Source organism: Mustelus asterias, chromosome 1 (genome assembly GCF_964213995.1).
Source record: "Mustelus asterias chromosome 1, sMusAst1.hap1.1, whole genome shotgun sequence".
In the NCBI taxonomy this organism is placed as follows: domain Eukaryota; kingdom Metazoa; phylum Chordata; class Chondrichthyes; order Carcharhiniformes; family Triakidae; genus Mustelus; species Mustelus asterias.
The window spans coordinates 62,396,125-62,420,319 of record NC_135801.1 but is presented as its reverse complement, the minus strand read 5'-3'; the positions used below and the strand labels follow the sequence as shown (position 1 = coordinate 62,420,319).

The following is a 24,195-nucleotide window of genomic DNA, read 5'->3' as shown; positions in this document are numbered from 1 at the left end:
CATGCTGTAAACCTCTATGACTCTATGAGGTGGCTCACAGCATCCCCCCTCACCCCCAAATTCCAAATGCTGGTCCTTCGATCAAGCATTCAGTGCCTTTGAATGGGAGAGCCCCTGGGAGCCCAGAAGAAACCTGGCACAGGCTTATTTGTCTGCTCCCCATATGGTGAGCTCCTCGCCTGCCACTGGATTAATACCAATGGAGGTTGAATAAAGCCCTTAAGTGTCTATTAGTTGCTCATGGTTGTCCCCACCACAGACTGAATTGGGGTGGAGGCAGGAAGGAGGCGGGGTCTGCACGAGCACTCTCCAGAATGACAAAATGCTCCCCTGACCACCATACAGTGGCACAGTGGTTACCACTGCTGCCTCACAGCGCCAGAGACCCGGGTTCAATTCCCGGCTTGGGTCACTGTCTGTGCGGAGTCTGCATGTTCTCCCCGTGTTGCGTGGGTTTCCTCCGGGTGCTCCGGTTTCCTCCCACTGTCTGAAAGACGTGCCGGTTAGATGAATTGGCCATGCTAAATTCTCCCTCAGTTTACTGAACAGTCGCTGGAGTGTGGCGACTAGGGGGTTTTCACAGTAACTTCATTGCAATGTTAATGTAAGCCTACTTGTGACTCTAATAAATTAAATAAAAACTCACCACAGGGGAGGGCATTACATTTTACTCCAAAAGTTTAAATTACCTCCAGTGCATCCAATGGAAAACTAGGCAAACTGTCCTCACAGGTTCATTTCATGGAAAATGGAACATATTTTTGATATTAGGTCAATAAAAAAAATCTAATTTTAAACTGGTAAGTCAGAATTTAGTCATCACAGAATTGCAGAATTCTTCGTACCAAAAAAATATATCAATGTCAGATGAGTAAAAATTTACAAAATGTGTTTAACATAGCGGCTATACTTTCCTGTGAGTTAAGGACAGGGGATGACTGCTGGAATTCAGAAGTTAGTTTATCTAGTGGTATTTTACACTGTTGATTATAACTCTCCCTTTCACTCATTTAAGCAGTGCCAACTTTTGATCAGGGGTAGTATTCTTTTTAGCAGCCTAAAAAGAAATCCCAGGTGTGTGTGTGTGATGTTGATCGTAATGACTTTGGAAGGTTTGTGAAAAACATTGAATTACTTTTCACTGGTGGCCACAGAGGCCACATCAGAATCCCAAATGGCAACTCAGCATCTGCTCCACTCGTCAGTTTCACACGTTGCGGAAAAGACGATGCATAGAGGACGCCCCCTCGAATGCTGTACATTCCTTCCTTCTCGTTTTTACAAAGCTGTTTTTCAAAAGTGGGCTCCTCTCTCCTGCCTACTTGCCCAAGCCAATCACTTTATGTCTTGGACAACGTGAAACATGGGTCAGCTAACTTGGTAACAAGCTCAACTGTCCATTAATTATTTATTTAAAAATGTCAGGTGGGCTACTGATTTCAATGCATGCCAATCCCTCTCCATATTATGGGGACTGGGTCGTGGGTAAGTAGGAGGGAAGGTGGTGATCTTGCCTGCCCTCATATTTTATCAGTCTCTCTGCCTAAAGCATGCTGAGCAGGAGGTGGGGGAATGCTGTAAAATCCAGCCCCATATGTAATAAATGGGATGCACTGTACCTCAGGGTAACCTATCCTTTTACCACAATGTTATTCTGAAGATAGTTCATCAATTACTCCTGATCACTCTGACATGCTAGCTAAGTCCATTGGCCATGCTAAATTCTCCCTCAGTGTACCCAAACAGGTGCCAGAGTGTGGCAACTAGGGGACTTTCACAGTAACTTCATTGCAGTGTTAAGGTAAGCCTACTTGTGATACTAATAAATAAACTTTAAAATCTGTTAGGAGGGGAAGAAACACTTTGACAAACTATACATTTAAACCTATGCATTTATTAGAAAAAGCTTACCTCTTTGACCAAACTTTTAGCTGTTGGTCCTTATATCTCTTTAAGTGGCTTGGTATCAACTTTTGTCTAATAACATTGCCATGAAGTACCTTGGAACATTTTATTACATTAAAGGTTCGATATAAATGCAAGTCGCTGTTGTTATAATAATTATATACAGGAGGAAATTAAATTACTGTGGTATCTAACATTTATCAATACAATAGAAACAATAGAAATTGTTGGATTTTAGTAGATTGCTTTCATTGGTATTAAAGTCCAAGAAGATAAAGTTAAAAGATAAATATATTTTCCTGGGCACTAGCCTGTTAATATGTCCTTCTTTTCTGTTATCTAAACTGGAAAAATTGAAATTGCAACATTTCTAAAAAGTATCCTTCTTACTAGTCAAAATTGTCACTTTACTTTGTTTCCTGCAACCACAGGCCTGAGCCAAAAGGAACTCTACAATATAAGATCGTAATAAATTCTTTGTAAGCAGATAGTGCGTGAATTGCCACCCCTTCCATTTTCAACTACTTCATTGGCAAATAAATCACTCTTTCTTGATATCCATATTAAACAACTTAGCACTATTCAGAGACTTCAAGCATGCTTATGTTTAGCTTTTCAAGGGCCTTGATGAAATTGATTATAAGTATAGGCAGTGATGGCCCAGGAGTTCTCCCTCATCATCAATAGCAAGCACTCAAAATAATTCATATAGTGCTTTTATCTCAGATTTCTCACTATCCAACACAAACAGAAACTCCTTCAAACATTTGTCACCAGATATGTATACAGTGTCCTCCCTTACTTTCAATATGCTCCAAGTGGATGATGATGCCTATTGGGAGTACAACATGCAAGAATCACCCCATGATGTTCAAACTTTACTATCTGAAACAGGACTGAAAGTCCCTTCACATCACACTAAATACATTGGCATGTGCAATTGAGTGCTCAAATGCTCGCTGCTTCTGGTTTGTGTTTCCTGCACCATCATGTGGTGAATAGTTATCTGCCAGCAGTAAAAGAAAAATGGAGAGTAGCATTTTCCTGGATCTAGCAGCAGTCTAGGAATTAATATGCAATAAAAATACAAATGTGTATTAAAAGGTCAATAATCGTTCATTTATAGTTAGGATTTGCTCTTTAGATAAGCAGTTGGACCAAGCTCCACTTTGTTCAAATTGGTTTTAGCTATGTTCATTGTATGAATGAGGAACTACTCACATGCCACGGATGAGGGATCTCAGGTAGAGGGATCTGAGGTGGAGCAGGAATACTGCAGGGTAAGTCATGCTTCTGTGTAGAGTTTTTCATTTGACAATCTGGAGTAAAACAAGCAAATTAACAGGAAAGAATGCAACATGTCTACAAATTTAAATTAATTCTATCAATCCATATTCGACAAGAATGTTAAACAATATCAAAATAATCGTCAACTGTACTTCAGCTATAACAATCTTATGATAAAGTTGGTGTAGCATTAACTTGTAGCAGCTCTGCTAAATGATTACCTACTAAAGATCCTGAACAAAATGTCTATTTTCAAATATTTCCTGTAGTCCAGTATCACTTTTAAGGATAACACAAGGATTAAGTTCAATAACTCTCCAAAGAAACATATTCACAAGAATATTTAGATATTTTCATCTGAGATAGCAGTAACAAACTTAAGGCATCCACTTAGAAATACTTAAACTGCTGATTGATTGGCAGACAAGTAATCTGATAGAGAGAGACATCAATGAGGTGAAAAGCAGTCCAGCAGGGAAACAAACCATGTACAAAATGACAATGATGTTGTTTACAGGTCAGAAAATTGCAAGGGCCCAGTCAGCATCAACACATCTACTGCTTAGAGTACAATACAACTGGAGGAGGTTTGGCTCACTGGCATGCACTGTGCGAGCCCACTGGCACTCATGAGAGGACATGCCCTGGCACTTATGAGCCAAACGTCCAGCTTATGGCATTTTGCCTTATGAATACCTTAGTAGAATTGAAGGCTAAAAGAGTTAACCCTGATAGAAAATCTATAGTGGAGCCCAAAGTCAGACTGATGTGCCCATATATCATCTTTGTGGCAAGTTGCAACCAAGGATTAGGACGTCATGGTCCAGGAAGTTGCCATACCATTATCTATTAGAATTGACAATGTGGCAATGCAAGTTGTTGATAGCTTCACATATCTTGCCTCCACAATCATCAGCAATCTGTGACTTGATACTGAAATCAACACATGCTGTAGCTTTTGTCAAAGCTGTGTAAGGGATTGTGGAACAACAGTAACCAAACTAAAAACATCAAATTGTGAGTCTACCAGGTGTGTGACCTCAGTCCCCTCCTCCATAGCATTAGGCAGGAGAAAAGGCTGAGCGGTTTTCACCTTCGCTGTCTCAGACATATCCTCGGCATCTCTTGGCTGGACAAGGTCACCAACTCAGAGGTCCTGGAGTATGCTAATTCCATCAGCATACACTCACTGCTAAGCCAATGGCATCTGCGTTGTTTTAGCCACATTCATTGGATAGATGATGGCTGAATACCCAACGTCCACCTGTACCACAAACTAACCACTGGGTCACATCCTCCTGAGTATGCATACCTCTGCTACAAGGTCATCTGCAAACAAGATATAAAGATGGCGGACATTGACGCTGATAATTGGGAGATAGTCACTGATGGCTGTGGCTTCTGGAAGGGCAGTAAGAGACAAGCAGGAAGAGGAAAAGTCAGCTGGCTGAGATAAGGGCCCAGAGAAAACAGAGGCCAGCAAAATGTGCACCTTCTCTGTCCACTTTGCAGCAAATGTGGCAAAGACTGACTTGCCAGAGTGGGGCTCCTGAGCCACAACAGGCGATGATTAACATAGAGTTGGCCACGACTGCACAAACCATCATCTTATGAGACGTGAAGACTGGCACAATATATCAACCTGAATCCAAAATGTTCCTCAACTAAAATTTGAATAACTTGACCAGTATTGGGGTGGAAATACTTGTAGACATTTTGGGCCAAAAATGAACAGTTCATCCTGGAAACCTGAGGCCAGTCTGAAATTGGGCTTTGAGATTTTAAACATTATTTGGCGAACTATCTCTCACCTCCACAGGCTATATTAAAAAAATGAAGGTCAGGTTGTTGCCTTGCTGAGAGCCACTCATGGATAGGTTCTCGGAGGCTTGGTGAAGAGTTAATCAGGATACTGCGGAATCAAGAGATGCCAAGTTGCTCCTCCTGGCTCCAAAAAAGTGACTTTGTTTCACCCTCATCGCATCCCAATTTCTAGAAAGGCGCTTAAAACAGGCATTAAGCCACTTATTTATATTTTTAAGAGTCCTAATTCCTGGTCTCCACCTGAAAATTACGGTGTGCCAATATTAGGTTGAACATCACCCAGGATCCTTTAAACACAAGATCCAAAATTGGCTCTTGTGCCAATTTTACACTTAACAATTGTGTGCAGCATGGTTCACCTTTTACCCATTATCTCAAAGAAGTGCATCTTTTAGTTGGCAAAGATGGATGACCAAACATATTTTTCTACATGATTCAATTTTGAGAATTACGTTACCTTCCACAGAAAAAACAGAGAATTAACAAATTATTCAGGAACTGATAACATAAGATGCATTGAAATACATGACTGAGAAGATTGAATTTCCCTCACTGAGTAAGACATCACTGTGAAAAGTCACCTTTGGCAGCGCAGACTTTTTCACAAATTTTTTTTGTTTATGTTATATATTTAAAAGGGTGCAGGTTGCTTTAAGAGCTGATCAAATGATTTGAAGATGAGATCATTAGGGTGTGTGTTCAGGCTGCTGTTTTATTCTCAGTATTGTATTCTGTGCAGAGAGCAGCTCTTCAATAAAACCCATTGTTTGGACCTATGTGTGCAAACCAAGTCTTTCTTTTTCTGTTGAAACCCACAACCCCTAACATAGTTAGGACATTACAGTTTATAATTACCTAAGGACTTCTCATTGCTCACTGAACAATTCTTATTAAATAGTCAGATCAGGCCATTTATATTATCTGATTAGAGAACCAGCATTAGCTACCAAGGGCTTGAATAACAAATAAATTGCACAGGCATTGGAAGAATAGAAAAATATTCAAGGCCATCACATATTCACAGCATGTCTACACAGTCTGTAAGATAGTGTGTAGTGACCAGGAGCAAAGTTTTATGGGTCCTCATGATCATAGATACACTTCTAAAACCCTGGAGTTGCTAATATACTACATGCTTGCACAGATTCACTTCATAATTGTGACAACAGAATAACATCAACTGGGAAGACCACATATTAACAACCGGATTTTAAGAGAGAAATAAATGTATCTGTGACAATAATAACAACAGGTCATCTCCCACATATTCCAGGCCACGTTTAGGTCAAACTAATCCAAAAAAGGACCCCAGCAACTTAAGACCACCTTACAGAACATCAAAGAAGGAACATTAATATTGTGTACACCAGTCTTTGATCCAGGACAGATTACTATCCTACTGTGATTTTTTTAATAAACCTCATTATAGTTGCTTTACAGATCCACAGAATTCCTATCATTCACAAAAATGAAAGACTTCTGAGAAAGTCTAACATTTGAATTCACTTAATAGATTAATTCTCTCAACTGTTTGATGTAAAGTCAAGTGATAGTTTCAAACAATGTTTGATGTAAGAGTTAGCATGGTGCCAGTTCTTACCAACATTACTATTTAGCAGCGACATTGTACTTGCAGGCAAATTGTCAGTCTCACAACATTAAACGGTGTCATTTGATGCCTGAGAAACAGGAATTTCTGCATAGTCTGTGATATTATTTTCAGATAATAATCCTCAGAAGGCTAGAGAGAATATGTGATAATGATGCACAAATCTGGAGCCTTGCTAATAACATCAATTCAACAAAGATACTGATATCACCTGAAACCAGTTTGAGAACTTGATTGCAGATTCTATTAAGATAGAAAAAAAGTGATTGAATTAGCTTCATACACATAATCAGGAAATTATATCATACATAATTATACACTGCACATTTTGATACATCCGGCTGTTTGCACCGGCCAATAAGCTCACTAATGATTTGAAATACTTTCAATAACTATGGCATTGATTTTTAAGTGTGTAATAAACACAAATCATATAGGGGTTTATATTCAGAAATATATTTATGATTTAAATTTGTTCTAATCTATACTTTAAAAGGTGATTCAATCTAGTCTGACTGTGAAATCTAAATCTGTTATCATAATAGAACTGGACTAATAGTCCAAGTAATGTTGAGGTGATGTTGCTTTCCAGTTGGACCATAAGTAAAGGTTTGCATCTTGGGATCATGCATGACCACACAAAACTGCAAAATTTCTGAAAAGTGCAAAGATTTGATACTAGTGGCAAATACTTGATTTTATGAGAGCATCCCAGATTTCAAATTATGATTGCACAACAAAGTGCAGAAGTTACAATAGCAACTCTATTTTTTATAGCTTCTTCAATGTAATAAAGTATCCTGATTTCATAGAAGCGTTATCAAACAAAATTTGATACTGAGCCACACAAGATATTAAGGCAAGAGACCAAAACCTTGTTCAAGACCTAAGTTTAAAGGAGGATTGAGAGGCAGAAGGTTTTAGGGATAAAATTCCAAGGCTTAGCATCTGGGAACAAGACAAACGCCCACAAAACAGAGCAATGAATGTCAGTTCTTGCCTATGGTTTGTTCTTCAACCTGTGGAACATGTGCATTATTTTGTGCATCGATACAGAATATTTTCCATACTTCAACTATTGCTGGTTGCACTAGTTTACACTTACTTTTGTCAAATGATGCTTAATTAGGTAAGGTTGCTTTAACCTTTGTGGAACGCAGGTTTGTTTTCCTTCTTGTGGAGTTCACAACTAGTTGATGGTTGCTTTTCACCTCATCCCTAAATGATCTTGTTCCTGTCCCAGTTCCAATTTCTTCCATATTTTGAACTGTTCTGAATATTTTTTAGAACTGTCTTATATTCCTATAAGTCCTGCATGGTTCATAAGGTGGATTTCTAATTCATATTTTGGTTGGCTCCATCATATAATCTGATGTCATGTAATATTACACTCCCGGCACCACCTAGAACTCAATCCCTTTGGAATGTTACGACCTTGCAGTGTTAATATGCAATAGCTATGCTCAAAAGTGCCTTCATGTTTTATTAGTGCTTCTCTCAGGTTACAAAAACACATGCTGAGTATTTGTTCTAGTTTACTTAGTGAAAAGGAAATTACATCTTTACAATTAATTTCCTAATGTACAAATGTTAACCAGTTTCCAATTTCATGACTGGAATTGAAGTGTTTTTGAGTAACTGAATGGAGAAGCTCAACGGTCATTATTATTAAAGTCATAAAATATTTAGAAATACAATAGGAGAAACATTTGTTTGTGTTGTGCCTAATTGAAGCGATATTACGCAGGCAATGTCGATTCCCTAGGAGAGGCAGTGCCGGGGAGGTGCTATCATCATAGGTTTCTTCAATTATATCAAAGGTGAACATAAGTAGACCTTGTACATAGTGGTCCACAGTGCTGTCTGCTCCCTGGAAATCTGTGTAGTTGACATGGTTCTGCTTCAAAGAGACAACATACAAATAAATCTTTTCCCCAATTAACTTTTATTTTGTGGGGTCAGTGCAATTCGCACCGATCAGAGTCGTGTCACTTACACAGCCCTGTCAAAATAACATTTTCTTCATTCACACAGTGATGGTCAAAAACATGAAGCATCATAAACAGCTCCCTGTTCCTCCAGATATTAATGAAAATATCATGAGTATTGTCAATTGCAGGCAGCATTTATCTGAAAAAAAAACATTTAGGTCGCTGCCCTATCCATTAGGCTATTAGAACTATAAAACCATAGAAAGGTTATGGCACAGAAGGATACCATTTAGCCCATCATGTCTGCGGTACAGTCAGCAGTGAGTGTCCTGGGAGTGGGACGGGAAAATGTGGAGAACAGTCAAAAGTCAGCTTCCCGCCAGCATAAAAATAGTTTGCAATTTTCCACTTCTGACTTTCATGGTGGGCTGGGGAGGTCACTGTGCCATGTCGGGAAATGTATTTGAATGCATTTTGGTATCATGAATAATGAAGGCAGCTCATCAGAATGACCCCCCCAACAACTCCAGATAAAACTGCCACACCTAGACTGACGTGATTCACAACTGGATAGAAAAAATGCGCAACTGGCAAAAACCACTTCAGTTAGGTACGTACCCTCGCCTGCAAAATAGTGCACTGCTCTCACCACTGCTCCAACTCCTTGCTAAGGCCGCGCAGGTAAGACCAGCTGTGGTGGAAGGGGTTGGAAGGCAAAGGTTTGACGGGGTGGGGGGGTGGGGGGAATCCTTGGATGGAGGGGGTACAAATGGGGATGAGAGCAAACCGTCACATGACAGGTGGAAGAGGGGAGAATTAGTTCCTCCAGCATGATGGGAGGGATTGTGATGTTCATGGTGAGGGTTTGAAGCTGGTCGGGTGGTAAAATCTCAGCATCATCATTTTTCAAACTGATCCAATGACACAGTTGAAAAACAAGCTATGTAAATAAAAGGGAGGAATCAACTACTGCACTTGTGGGCCAATTTAAGAAGTACCCAACTCATTTCCACTTTTTAATATGGAGAGGAAGGCACGACTCAGATATGTTCGGAACAGTCAAATGACAATTCAGGGCCTAACTAATATTACACATTTTGGCAAGAAAATAAACCTAAGTGAGGTCATTGTAGGATTGGCTTCCAAAGAGCCTGGGGGCGATTCTCTCAGCCCGCTGAGCTGCTCGAGTAGCACAGCGAGCTGGGAGACATCAGTGGCGGATGTTTTGCGGGATTCACGCTGGACGTCACGGCCTCCACATGTCTCCCAAGGTAAGACTTTGGCATCATCAGATCCACTTTGGAAATCAGCGCAGAGCTGATTATTATATGGAAATGTCTTGAAAATTGACACTTCTGTATGATTAGCAGCCCAGGATGGTATTCTCTGGGCCCACTAACGTCTCTCCCCCCCCGACCGGGAGTGGTCCCCGAGAGGCATTTACGATTGCTCCCCACAAATGGGGAACAGGCGTCCAACCCTGTTGGAATGAACAGAGGCCATTGAGGCCCCTCCCGTTAGGTCGGGGGTAAGAGGGTGCCCTTTGGGCATTGCCAGCCTGGCAGTGCCAGCCTGGCACCCTGGCACTACCCAAAGGGCAAACTGGAACCGCCGACTGGGCACTGGGCAGTACCAAGGGGGTGGGGCCTACTGGGGCAGGGCCTACTGGGGTGATCAATGAGGGGGGAACCCACTGCACTGCAAAAGGATCGGTGGGAGCGGGGTGGAGGGGGAGTGAGGGCGATCGGACTGGCCATTAGGGTGGGGGGGGGGGGGGTCAGGGCTAGTCACCGGGATCGGGGGTGGGGTCAGGACTGTTGGTGGGGGGGCGGGGGGGGGCGGTGGTCGGGAAGATCGGAGCTGGCTGGTGGTGGGGGGACATAGGGGCTGGCCCAGGGAGCTCCAGGAGGCTACCAATTGGAGGAATAGAGGGATCAAAAGGCCAGCAATGGGGGTTGCAGGGCTGACCAGGTATTGGGAAGGCTAGCGATCGGGAGGCCGACAATGGGGGGGCCACTGCACATGCACCAATCCTGGCGCTGACAGGTTGGCAGCACATGTGCATTTGCCTGCTCAGCACTATAGTGCCGGCCTCTCGGGTGGGGATAGGCCCAGCCCTCTGCTTATCAGAGGCACTCTGCAACGCGCAGAGTGTCGGAGATTCATTCTGGAAATTACGCTAAAAAAAGGCAGGATTTACTCCCATTTTCCTGCATGTTGGGAACTTAGAATTTTTGGGGGAGAATCCTGGCCCAATGCCTGTCTCGTGGAAAATCTCTAGTGTCTGAAGGAGTGAACTGGAAAGGGGCCATGTATCCAAATGCATCTGCCTTATGGCTCTAAAACTCTAAACCTTGCAGCTGGCAGTTTAAGATTTTTGAAGGCTGCTTCCCCCACAAAACTCTCACAACATGAGTGCAAATTGGAGCTGTTGTGTAATCTAAAGATTACAGTCTGACAGTACTCTGACTGAGGCTTCTTTCACCTGGCTGAACTCATGGATTAAAGCCCTGACATGAATATAACTCAGATATTAGAGGGATGTTTTTTACACAGAGGGTGGTGAGGGCCTGGAATGCGCTGCCAAGTAGGGTGGTGGAGGCAGACACGCTGACATCGTTTAAGACTTACCTGGATGGTCACATGAGCAGCCTGGGAATGGAGGGATACAAACGATTGGTCTAGTTGGACCACGGAGCGGCACAGGCTTGGAGGGCCGAAGGGCCTGTTTCCTGTGCTGTACTGTTCTTTGTCCTTATGTCTGTGACATTTGATGGGCAGGTTGGTGCAGTATAGATGGAGGAGGGGATGGGGTGGTGGTGCTGGTTGGAGGGGTGGGTGCCCTACCAGTGCACAGAAAGCTGTAAAGTGCTCTAAGAGACTCAGTGAGGATATAATGTCTGGGATGAAAGTGACCAACAGGCTCCACTGCGACTGGAAGGTGACCATTGCAGGCTTATGATCAATGTTTCCAAAAATGCAAGCCTCGTGGAAGGAGCAGACAACACTGCCTTCATCCTGGCAATCAGGTAACTAAGAAGGAGGAGAAGAAGGGCCTGTCACTGCCAAGCTAGGCCAAGGAAAGAGCCTCACCCTGATGAACAAGAGCTGGTGGGGTCCCCTCAAGATCCACAAGGTGGGGCTGAGAGAACCATTGAGCAGAGGCTTCCGGCAAGACCAAGGATGTATGGAAGACACTTCTCATACCTCCAGATGAGCAAGAGACAGTGCCGTAGATGCCTTCACATGTTGAAGAATGTGCTGTCTCACATCTGCCACATTCTCCAGGAGGACTTGATGCTGCAAGGACTGAGGTCATCCATTGCCAGTGGCCCTAAAAATGACCATCGCTCTGAACGTCTTTGCGAGTGGCTCATCCCAGGACTCCACTGGTGATCTCTGTGTTCTCTGCTCACAAATGCATTCAAGAGGAAATGGACACCCTATTTAGCAAGGTGCACAATTATGTCCAGTTCTCCTTAGGTGAAGCCAGCCAGTGCCCGAGCACTGGGATTTACAGCAGTCACCAGATTCCCACAGGTGCAGGGTGCACACACATGGGAACAGCCTGTACAATCCATCAACAGGAAAGGATTCCACTCTCTAAATGTGCAACTGGTCTGCAACCACCAGAAGCACATGATGCAGGTATGGGTGAGATACCCTGGGAGCTTCTGCAAGTCCTATGTCTTGAGTCATTTATAGGTGCCACAGATCTTTGAGGGGCCTCAGCGGATCCAGGGTTGACTCCTCGGTGACAACGTTTACTGCAAAGGATGTGGTTGCTGACGCCTGTTCATCAGCCACAAAGTGCCTCAGAGGAGGGGTATAATTCTGCAACATGTTCGATTATTAAGCAGACCATTGGGATCATGAAGATGCATTCTGGATGTCTGGACAGCTCAAGCGGCACTCTCCAGTATGCTCGCCAGAGGATCTTCTGCATTATCATAGCTTGCTGCGCTTTACACAACCTGACACTCCAAAGGGGAAATATCTTGCCACAGAACAAGATATGGAGAAGCTGTACATCTCCTCCAATGATGACGATGTCAAGCACAGTGAGGGTGAGGAAGCTCCTTCTGCTATCACAGGAGTAAAGAATGTCCCAACATGCCTCCAGCACATTCTCGCTGACTTGGGGAGAAGTCGGCTTTTTACCCTTCAGGGCCATCACTCGCCACAAACAGTCCCAGGATGCAGAATGAATGATGTATGCGAATAGTGTGGTTTAAACATGGTGCCCAGAAAGATAATCCAATGATGTCTCAGCAGGGCAGATGAATTCCAGCCACAATACAGCACGGTGGCACAATGGTTAGCCCTGCTGCCTCGCAGCGCCAGAGACCCGGGTTCAATTTCAGCCTTGGATGACCGTCTGTGTGGAGTTTGCACATTCTCCCCATGTCTGCTTGGGTTTCCTCCCACAGTCCAAAGATATGCAGGTTAGGTAGATTAATCATGGTTAATTTGTGGGGTTTCGGAGACAGAACAGAGGGGAGGGCCTGGTGGGATGCTCTTTTGGAGAGTCAGTGCAGAATCGATGGGCCAAATGGCCTCTTGCTGCACTGTAGGGATTCTATATTCTCTAAGATATGACTTACTTTACACCCACGTATACATAATGAGCTGAAAAGCGGATCTGGCGAGGACACTTGCAACATCGACCAGCAGGAAATGTGCCACCTTTCATGTCCGCTACTGCACTTAGTCTCCACAGCAGAAAATTCTGCCCTACATATCAGAGGTACCTCATGGGCTGTACAGTACTGAGATGTCTGGTGGTCATTAAAGTTGTTATCTCAAAGCAAGATTTTCTTTAGAAATCATTCTTTCTTTTATAAAACTAGAACATACCTTGAGTAATATTAATCATCATGCATAATTCACTTGAATGCCTTTCTACATTTGCTGTTTAAATGCATCCATTAACCCATTGCTTTGAATGAGTTAACATCTCAATTAAAATAACAGACAAAGAAATGTTATGAATGTCGCATGAAATATGTTAATTATTTGTGTGCCAATAATCTTCTGAATTTACTCTGAATGTTTCTTTTGAAACTGCTAGCACAACACACCCAATGGGAGTTTCTTGATTAGCATATGGGGTTGAAGATTTAACGCAAATTAGAACACAGCTTCCAACAAATCCATATCAACAGCTGGAAAGTAAGAACAGCTGAAACCAGCTATGATGGGAATCCTGCAAACAGTGAAGTGGAAAATCAATTATTTGTTTCCAGCAGTTACGAATTCTTTTTAAAAAAGAGAATTGATTCTGAAATCTCGGTGTAGAGAAGATTCAACAAAAGTAATGTTTTAAAATGTTGTTTTTTATTTGAGCTGCTCTAGCTTGCTAGTGTGACAAACTCCAGCCTTGGTGAGAGTTCATTGGTAGAATTTAGTCCCGGTGACGAGGATCTCACCTGTCAGCTGGAGAGTTGTTGCAATCCCACATCGCCTCCTTTAGGGACGGCCCGGCATATTAATGACTCTCAGGATCAAGTACAGAAATCCCAACCTACCAGGGCTGCCAGCTAATCAGAGATCAGCAGCCCTCTATTGCGCCTAGAGCAGTGGTAGCTGCCAGCAATACACCCACCAGAGCACTGTATCAATGAGGAATCCAGGTCACAGGTGAGTGAGGGTGGGGGCCACTGAGAGGGTGCCTTGGCTTGAGAGAACAGGGGGCTTGGAAGAAAGGGTCAAAGGTTGGCACTCAGCTGGGCAACATCCCCTCTCCCTTCCTGATGCCAGGTCCCTCAATCAGGTACTGAGTGCCTGATAATGAACCCCCAATTGACCCTACCCTGGGAGCCCCTCTCTTGCTAGATTTTTGCATCCTCTGCCCTGCCCACTGTTGAATGAAAGACAGGGGGACCCTTAAGTGCGCATTAATTGCTCATGTAAGGACCTCAGTTGGCTTTGGGGCAGGAAAGCTATCAACAAGCCTTCTCATCCTGGACTTAATTGGGACGGAGGCAGGAAAGGGGCAGAGCATTAAGAGGGGAATGAGCATTAAATTCTGCAGTGGACAAGTGGCAGGATCACTCTAACTGGCTAGCATAAGACCTGGGACATTTTAGCAATATCTGTAACCAGCAGATAACAACTAATTGTTATTCTGTGGTAATGTTAGTTTTGTGAAGTATTCTAAATTCACTATGCAGGGTTGAAGTTCTGATGGATCTGCCCTGGATGCAGAAGGTACATTATCCTCCCCAAATAAACTAAACATCCCTCTATAATTGATAAACTTAATTAAGGCAGTTTATTACAAAAGCCTCCCTGGAAACTATGCCAGCCTTCAGTCAGTGTAGATATGGTAGAGGTCTTCTAATGACATATTACGTTGAACTCTCGGGTACCTAAGAAGATTGGGGGAGGGGTGAAGGAAGCAGGTTTGCTTTCACCTACTCCCTACTAGAACATCAGTAAGGGGTAGAATCGGAATTTCTGCCCAAATCCTAACTTCCCCCTCAAATGTTGGCCCCACTCACAGATCCATCATCATCATGCTGATGAGAACATCTAGGATTTTGGGGACCTTGGTGAACTGTTTAATTCTTCTGAAATTTAATTGATTAACTGAGGATGGCTGTGTTACTTACTAGGTACTGACTTGATCCTCCTTAAGATGTTGCAAACCGCAGTCTTTTTCTCTCTGGCTGATGTAGTTAGGTATTCATGGTCAAGAAGTTCCAGAAATAGATGCAATTCCACGATCAATTCCTCCATCACTGAAAGAGCAAAGAACAATGATCAGTTCACAATAATCCACTAACCATCACATAGTGTCAAAGTGATTTTACAATCCAGCATTTCCTGTGGAAAATGGCACCCCATGAAACATATTTTAGGAAATTGTGAATTAGCTTTGAGTTTCTGCCCATTAATTATAATAAGTGAAAAATAATGTGTTGTGCACCTGAAATGAAGCCTGCTCCTCACATGGATCACTCCTTATGTAGAGTATTGGATAAGAAACCTGGAACTTTGTGATTAGTGAATTTACCTTTAATGCTGTGACATTTCCATATTGTTCAGTTACTAAAATCACAGTACCACATGCTGTTAAGTAATTTGTTCCAGTCCCAGAAACTGCCATCAATTTCCATTTGTCTTGACAAGCATGTATGAACAAATTACACCAATTGAATGAAATGGCAAGGTGTATTTTACTGAAAGCATTAATATATTAGTATTCTGTCTAGGTAATATGCAGATCATTAAATCAGATGCAAGGTAAATTGTTCATAATCCTCCTCCAGTAGAGAAACCATATAAAACATCTCCATAATACCCTTAAGGATGAGCACCCTGTCAAATGTGTCACTTTTCCCACAAATTTTAAAATTTAAAATGTAAATTTATGATTTGGTAAGGTTCCTTTAAAAATTCAGACAGAAGTTAAAATATGCTGGCAAAAAGACAAGGCACTGCCTCTGTAGATCAAATCACTTCAGGCCAAGCCCATCCCCTCAGTGCTTTGAGGTTTTAAGATGTCCACCTTCTTCTGTTGCTGCAATGTTCTGGCTCTCTCCTGTTATTGTTGCAAGGTACACACCCTTCTCCTTGCTGCTGCTTCACTAACTTCAGACTCTGCAAGTTCCAGGAGTCTGCTTTTTTCTTCTATCCCACAGCCTTCACCGAATCGATAAGCATTAGATAGAAATGAGATATAGGGATTGCAAAAAGGGAGAGGCAAAGAAAATAAAAGGGACCAGAATTCTCCAGTCTCGCATGCTCTGCTACTACTGCCAGCTAGAACAGAAAATTTGACGCTCGCTCAAACTCCATTCACAGCAGTGGGACCAGAGAATCCCAGCTGCGGGCAGAAAATTCTGGCCATGGTCTTTATGTGTTGAAAACAATTGTATTTCCGTGGAGTTATGTGCTGATGCTTCAATATCTTCAAGGCCTATATCTGCCTTGTATTTCTGTACACAGATTTCCAATTGTGTAATAGACAAGATTATCTGAGGCAGTTGTCGTTGTGAAGTTAAACTCTACGAAGATGCAGCTGCAGCTAGTGGCTTCTTCTAACTGGTACAGTTCAAGGTCTCATTTGCACCTCATCAACAGTAAGGCCAATGCCGTTAAGCATTTTTAAGTTGCCATGTTTTATGTTCTGAATCTGCTTTATGGCCTCTTCCATGTTGGTGATGCTTTGGAGGCGAACACACTGGCAGGTCAGACTCAGGGTGAGACATGAAGGATCCATACCAGAGCAGTTGGCAATGATCAAGCAACTAGGAGAACAGTGATTAGCGAAGAATGAAAGATGAGGAACAGATTCACCAATGGGAAAGAGGAGAGAGACTATTTTTCAGGCTAATTGGTGTTTTTTTATCCTTTGTCATAACGCTTTTTTGTACAGAGCAGATTTTTAACAAGTTTCACAAATTATTGTTTATGTGTGTTTTATTCTCAAGGATAATGGGCTGGATTTTAGGGCCACAAATCAACTGGGCTACTTTCCTGTGCTTATGTAAAATATGGCATGATGCTGTTGGGTCAGCAGTCCAACATCATCCTACCAATTTCCGAATTAATGAAGGCAAGCAGGAATTAGAAGCACACCCCCCATTTTGAAAAAAACAACATACAGGCTATTGAGCTTGTTTCAGAAACACCGACTGCAATTTTAAATCGCCGACTCCATTTATTGGCAGTCACACAGGAAGAACATTGGGAGTGATTCACACCAGGTATGAGGACCGAATGCAGAGGGGAATGAAGATGCCTATAAATAGGACCTTGGTTGCAAAAAGCAACAGAGTCGGCTGCTGAATGTGACTGTGTTTGGCTGTTAGTAACATTATTTCTTCATTGTTTTTAGGCTGACATTACATATAAGAGAATGAGGGAGCCTTTAAATGGGTGGCTGTGACCAACCTCCAATTCATGTGCTAATCCATCTCCCACCAGATGCCCCACACTATACACCCAGTTGGGCACTTCCCAACACTAATTCGCTTGCCTGTGCCTAATTCACTGCGCTAAAAAGGGCAGACATGGGAGTTGGTGAACTATGCACTTCCAATTGTGTCTCCCTCACCCCACTAGAAACTGGAAAATCCAGCCCACTGTGAGTAAACCACGAGGAAATTTGAGGCGTAAGATAAAAAATTATTTTTGTGCTAGAGCTTCTGGAATTTATTGCAATGAAACGAAGTTTGCCCACCACTTGTATGTCATTCTCTTGAGCTACAACACATTTTTAACACATTTTCTGAAAGGAATTCGAAAACAAGTTCACTCATGTAAAACTGTTTCAGTAACATTGCACTGTGAATTTACCAGTTTTACAGTATGATCTTTTTGGAATGCGGTGCAGCATCATGAGTGATCTAATGCAGACTATTTGGAAACACTTCACAAATCTTGAAAAAACACTCTAATATGTTCATGGAAGACTAATTAACCAGGCCAGCCTCATTTTTCATTCACAGATGTCCAAGTACTGAATAGGGGTGGCACAGTGGTTAGCACTGCTGCCTCACAGCGCCAGGGGCCCGGTTCAATTCCAGCCTTGGGTGACTGTCTGTGTGGTGTTTGCACATTCACCTCGTGTCTGTGTGGGTTTCCTCCGGGTGCTCTGGTTTCCTCCCTAAGTCCAAAGATGTGTGGGTTAGGTTGATTGGCCATGTTAAATTGCTCTTAGTGTCTCAAGATGTGTAGGTTAGGGGGATTAGAGTGTAGGTTAGGGGGATTAGTAGGGTAAATACCTGGGGTTATGAGGATAGGGTCTGGGTGGGATTGTTGTCAGTGCAGGCTCGATGGGCCGAATGGCCTCCTTCTGCACTGTAGGGATTCTATGATTCTATAATAACTTTGTTTCAGTGTTAATGTAAGCCTATTTGTGACTAATAAATTAAATCCTTAGTGATTGTGAATAATGGCAACTTATGGTGAGAATAATTCATAGTCTAACAAATTTATATCTACCAACTAAAATGGAAAGGTTATTTTGTTACTGATTGCACGACCCAAACTCTGGGGAATTGGAGTAATAAAATATTTAATAATAAAAAACATTGGCTCTAACTGTCCTCTCCTGCAGTGCTTGCACAAATCTGCCCCGCACAGAGTGGCGTCATTTCTACTGCCCTGCCAAACTAATGTTTTCCCTGCCAGCAATGTATTGGCTAAAATAAAAATTCATTAAAACTCATCTGCATCTTCCTTTTCACGCTGCTTTTTTTGAATCTTTACATTGAGACAGAGGGATTTGGTTCTTGGGAGCAAGCATCTTAATAAAGTATGTTTTTCTTTCTATTTAAAAAATGCAAAACATATATATTGGTGCTACACAAAGTTGTTGCATGCAACATTTCAATGAATTTCCACTAAAACAGTGAAGGTGCAGTGATCCATTCTGACACAGCATTATTACTGATCAGCAATAGTATCCTCTTGTGATCTGATCTCAATGTTTGTGTATTTCATACATGTGCCTTGCAATCCCTTTATAGATGGACTGTGAAAATACTTCTGAACAAAAGTACAAATCATTAAGTGGTATGAACATATATAGTAACAGAAAAGATAAGGTGAGTTTATTTCCATTTGTGTAATCTGGCTTTGTGTAAAAATCCTGCAAATCCACTGGCAGGATAGGCATATCAATGTGAGCATCCTCTCCCAGGGTGATATCCCCAGCTTCGAGGCACTGGTCATGCTCAACCAGCTGAGATGCGTGGGCCACACTGTCCGCATGCCCGAACACGAGACTCCCAAAACAAGTGCTCTATTTTGAGCTCAGTTATGGCAAGCGATTACAAAGAGGGCAGAGGAAATGCTACAATGACACTCTGCTAGCCTCCCTAAATAAATGCAACATCCCCATTGACACATGGGAATTGCTTGCTTTAGACCGTACAAACTGGAGAAGAAGCATCCACGAAAGCTCCAATCACCTCGAGCGTCACTGGGAGCACGCGGAGGCTAAGCATAAACAGCGGAGAGTGCAGAATTCAGAGCGTCCCTCCCACCCACCCACCTCATCAAACACCATCTGCCAAGCTTGTGGCATGGTCTGCGGCTCCATGTTTGGACTATTCAGCCACCTCCCCAGTGTGGAAGCAAGCCAATCTCAACCCTGAGGGACTGCCAAAGAAGAATAATAATGCAGCATATATTACCCTTCCTGATGTCCGGGAATTAGCATATGCAATTGAAACAAATAACTGGTTAACTAACCTTTTGCACTGGTTTCCAAGCCTGCCCTCACAATTTTCTGTTTAAAACCTGACTGACTGATCCAAGGGGAGAATCTATTCTTGCCAACCCCTACTGAATGTTAACTGTAAAGGACACTTCCAGCAAAATTAGTGTGAGGTGTTTATTGATTACCAAGACAGACTTGCAAATCACACTCATAAGGGAAACCAACCTCTATTAACACATTAACTGTTTTTCTTCTAGCTGCTTTTTCACATTTTAATCAACTTCATGCTTTGCTTTAAAAACCCAATATTTAAATGCAACATTTTCCCCAAATTCTTTGTCAATAAAAAGGGTTTAAAAAGGTCCCAAAATGTGACAAATGTCTTTTGATTAATGTTGTACTCCAATCCCTTTGGGAGTTGAATCAGAAAGTACATTTGGAATCAAAACCATCTGGAATCTCACTACATGTCAAGATGATAACCAAATCATTGTGTTTAGACATTGGGTCAAGCTGCAGTCCCTCAGACAGCAGACGGTTTTCACAAAGAAGCTGGCCTAACCCAGAGAACTTCAATTCAAATTGTTGCTTCACAATAAACCCTCACTTTGCTGTCAAATGCATTCAAAACACAACATTTGCACTTGTAACCATGAGTTGCATCAGGCTCCACCCAACAAAAAGCATGAAAAACTACAATTACAAGACTGGAGCAAAACAAAATTTGGGGAAAATGTTGCATTTAAATGTTGAGTTTTTAAGCAAAGTGTAAAGTTGATTAAAATGTGAAAAAGCAGCTAAAAGAAAAATGGTTAATGTGTTAATAGAAGTTGGTTTCCCTTACAAATGTAATTTGCAAGTCTGTCTTGGTAATCAATAAACACCTCATACTAATTTTGCTGGAAATGTCCTTTACTGTGTTTTAGGAAAAAGAGACTTGCATTATTTTCATGGCCTGAATCAGATATGGGTCACCTGGAAAAGAAGGTTATTTTGTTAACTTGTTCAAACTGCATCTTCAACTACAGCTTCGAAGGAAGGGGGGGGCGGGGGGGGGGATTGGTGAGCTTGCTTCACAATTATCTGACATGAATATGTGTTGGAGCTAATTATATTATTTTTATTTCATAGAGCACTTAAAATGTTGTTGTGCCATGAATAATGAGAATAGGTAAAGTCAGTTAGCTAGGCTGTTGCTAGCAGGAACACAACCTGCTTGCACCGTGTGTTCTCTCTGCTCTCAACTGGATAGAGAAACACATTGAGTCATTATAAAATGATTGTCTCCAAAATGTTTCAATCCTATAACAGCACACTACATCTACATTGGGAAAACAAAGTGAATTCTTCTAATGGGTCAAAATAAAAGCAAATTACTGCGGATGCTGGAATCTGAAACCAAAAGGGAAAATGTTGGAAAATCTCAGCAGGTCTGGCAGCATCTGTAAGGAGAGAAAAGAGCTGACATTTTGAGTCCAGATGACCCTTTGTCAAAGCAAAGATTTTTTGGCTTCTAACGAGTCACTGAGATTACCTAGACAACATCTAAGCCAGAGTGGGTAACCTGCAGCCCACCTGGGTTCTGAGTGCTGCCCACAAAATATTTTATAGACCACAGTCTACATGCAGGATTGCCATGCTCTGCTGATTTCCATCTGCGTAGTTTTTTAAATACCGAAGTGGTACTCATGTAAAGCAAGGGCAAGTGAAGTGAGATACTTGCTGATTGCACACACCATTGACTGTGAGAACCGTGCACTCCTTCTGCTTCCAAAGCGTAAATATTTATTTTGTTTTTACCATTTGAAGTTGATGACAGTTCTATTAATATATGAATGATTAAGTATTTTCTATAGCTCGTTATGAAATATTCAGCATGTATTCAATCTTATTCATGGGGTCATGCTTAGTGAACAAGCCTGATTTCAACATTGCGGCCCCTGAGATGAAGGAGGGCCACCCATGTGGCCCACTGACTAGCCTAGATTGCCTATCGCTGATCTATTGCCTATACAAACAGGAATGTTCCACATTTCATCCTTGAACCATGCTGAGTTAAATGATCCTCAGTTTAAGTAATAGAGACATTGCTGTTTGTCTCAGGAACTTAAGGTTAAACTGATGTTATGGCCTTCTGTTTGTGATGATTGAAATATGCAGGAGGAGATGGAGCAAATTAAATGTTTGGAAAAGTGTCGAAGAAAATTAAATCTGGGATTAAGAAAAAAAAGCAAGACAAAACGTCCCTCTTACTGGTTTATTCACAGTTTTACACTTTCCCGTCTGTGAACTAAAATGTGGGCTACCTGTCCCAAACGCTCTTGGATCAGTTGTGAACTGCATTTAGGAACTATCTGACATGGTAACGAATCCACAAAGGCTGACATTGGCTCAATAAATAACTGTAGAATTGAGCATTGTAGAAAGAGGAAAGTTAATTTTACAAGGCAAGGACTTCAGGGACAAGGGAAGAAAAGACATGCATGTGGGACATGTGTTCCTTCCCTGTCTTTCATCCCAAGAGGTGCTCTGTGCTCCATATGTGGGGATAGATAGCTGACAACACCAGTCAGCTCCTAGAGTCCTCTCAATTCAGAAAGAACCAGGGCCATCAGAAACCTGAAGGCTGTTAATGGGAACTTGCGATCAGCCAACATATTTAATCTTTCCAAAAGGAAATTGCTTAGTTGGAGCAACAGGGTACATCTGAAACAAATCAGAAACAGTGAAATACATTATTGTCCAGCTTAAGCTGCCAACATTCACAAAGTACATAATAGAAAATTTTGCCCTCATTCCATTTATTGTGTTGAACATTTGTTGGCCATTGATTACAATACTGTAGCTGTCCAGTAAAAGGTTACAGTATATGGTATTTTAAGAACTGAGCATTGGTTGAACAAGATAATTTAGATGTAATTACCTGGTAGATAGAAATTAAGCATTTGTAACACTTGTTGAAAAATGTATGGAATTGGTAAAATGTATATATTATTCTCTATTACTCTAGTGTAATTGCTAATTTCTCAATGACATTTTCACTCCCATACTCTGTCATGGCATTCCTATCCTGGTCATTGAACTGGCTGTGGAGATCTTTATCCAGGCTGTGAGCTATGGGGCAGTTGATAATTAGGAGTGGGGTCAGTTTCATTGTAAGATTTTCCCTGATTTTTCAGATGTGCTTATAGACGCGTATAGATCAGTTAACTCAGTATGGGTCAAAGTTCAAATGTGGAACATTCCTGGTTTATAAAGCTTAGATGTTGACTAGAAATCACACTGACTCGTTAGAATTAACATTGTTTTTCTAATGCAGATATGGCGTAATGCAAGATAGAGAAGCACGTTTGTTCATTCTAACTAGCATGTGCTTCCTTGCATCAGTGCTCTATTTCAGTTAATGGTTAGTGCATTAACCCTGAGATTCCACATTGTCATTGTTCATCATTCTCCTGCAAACAAAATTTGCACAGATGACTGCCTTGAAATGATTGTATTGTGAGAGCTTTTGGGAAAGAGAGTTAGTCTGCATGGCTATGTTTTGGTGGTCACATACCATGTCCACAATCAAATTTTTTAAAATCCCTTTTGAGTAACAGTGGCCCAAGGGATGACATGGATGCAAGCCAGTGACGCTTTGGTCTGCAAAATATCTAAAACATATCAGTGTTCTCTCAGACCAAATATTGGTCAGTAGTAAAAAAGAGATGAAGATGAAACAAATCAGAAACAGTGAAGGACAGTACTGTCCAACTTAAGTTGCTAGCATTCACAAAGTACATAATAGTAGAAAATTTTGCCCTCATTCCATTTATTGTGTTGAACATTTGTTGGCCATTGGTTACCATACTGTAGAAGTCCAATACAAAATAACAATATATGGTATGTGAAGAACTGAGCATCAGATGGACAAGATAGTTTAGATGTAATAAATGCATTTTGACCTTTCCGATCTACCTCAATAATAGCCCCATTGGAATGGTCTGGAAAGACCCAGAGGAACAAAACCCAGGTAATTTTTATTTTATATTCTTTCATGGAACATGGGCATCACCAGGCCAGCATTTTGATTACCCATCCCTAATTACCTTCAAGAAGGCGGTGATTGTGGATCTTGATGACCACAGACTCTACAATGCCGGTGCGTGTGGTTGTTTGCAAGTCATTTTGAAATGGATTGCTCTGTGACTGCCTCCTCCTTAAAAATTCAGCCTCGAGAGCCATTGCCGGATTGCTGTTCCTATTCTTATAAATGTGATGGGTGGCATCATGGCATTTCTAAATTGCACATCTGCAATTTTCAGCTGTTGTTTGTCATCCTCCTACACTTATGCCGGTGTCAGGACATCCTTGAATGAGTTCCCATTGTACTGGACTTACTGTCAGAATCTCAGTGCATCTACCCTGTAGAATCCTGACAGGTGAGAACTTCAAAGCTATAAACTCATTTTCTTGTGACA

At 41.8% G+C, this 24,195-nt stretch overlaps 1 protein-coding gene across 2 annotated transcripts in view; it reads right to left on the bottom strand.

The window, feature by feature from the left end:
* Positions 1-24,195, bottom strand: part of afap1 (actin filament associated protein 1) — a 218,449-nt gene that overhangs the window by 98,373 nt on the left and 95,881 nt on the right. For both annotated transcript variants that reach the window (XM_078213248.1, XM_078213258.1), the window contains exons 2-3: positions 15,171-15,299; positions 3,127-3,224 (exon numbers count right to left, since the gene is read on the bottom strand). In XM_078213248.1, the coding sequence (XP_078069374.1) occupies positions 3,127-3,224; positions 15,171-15,299 (227 nt within the window). The remainder of the gene's footprint in view (positions 1-3,126; positions 3,225-15,170; positions 15,300-24,195) is intronic.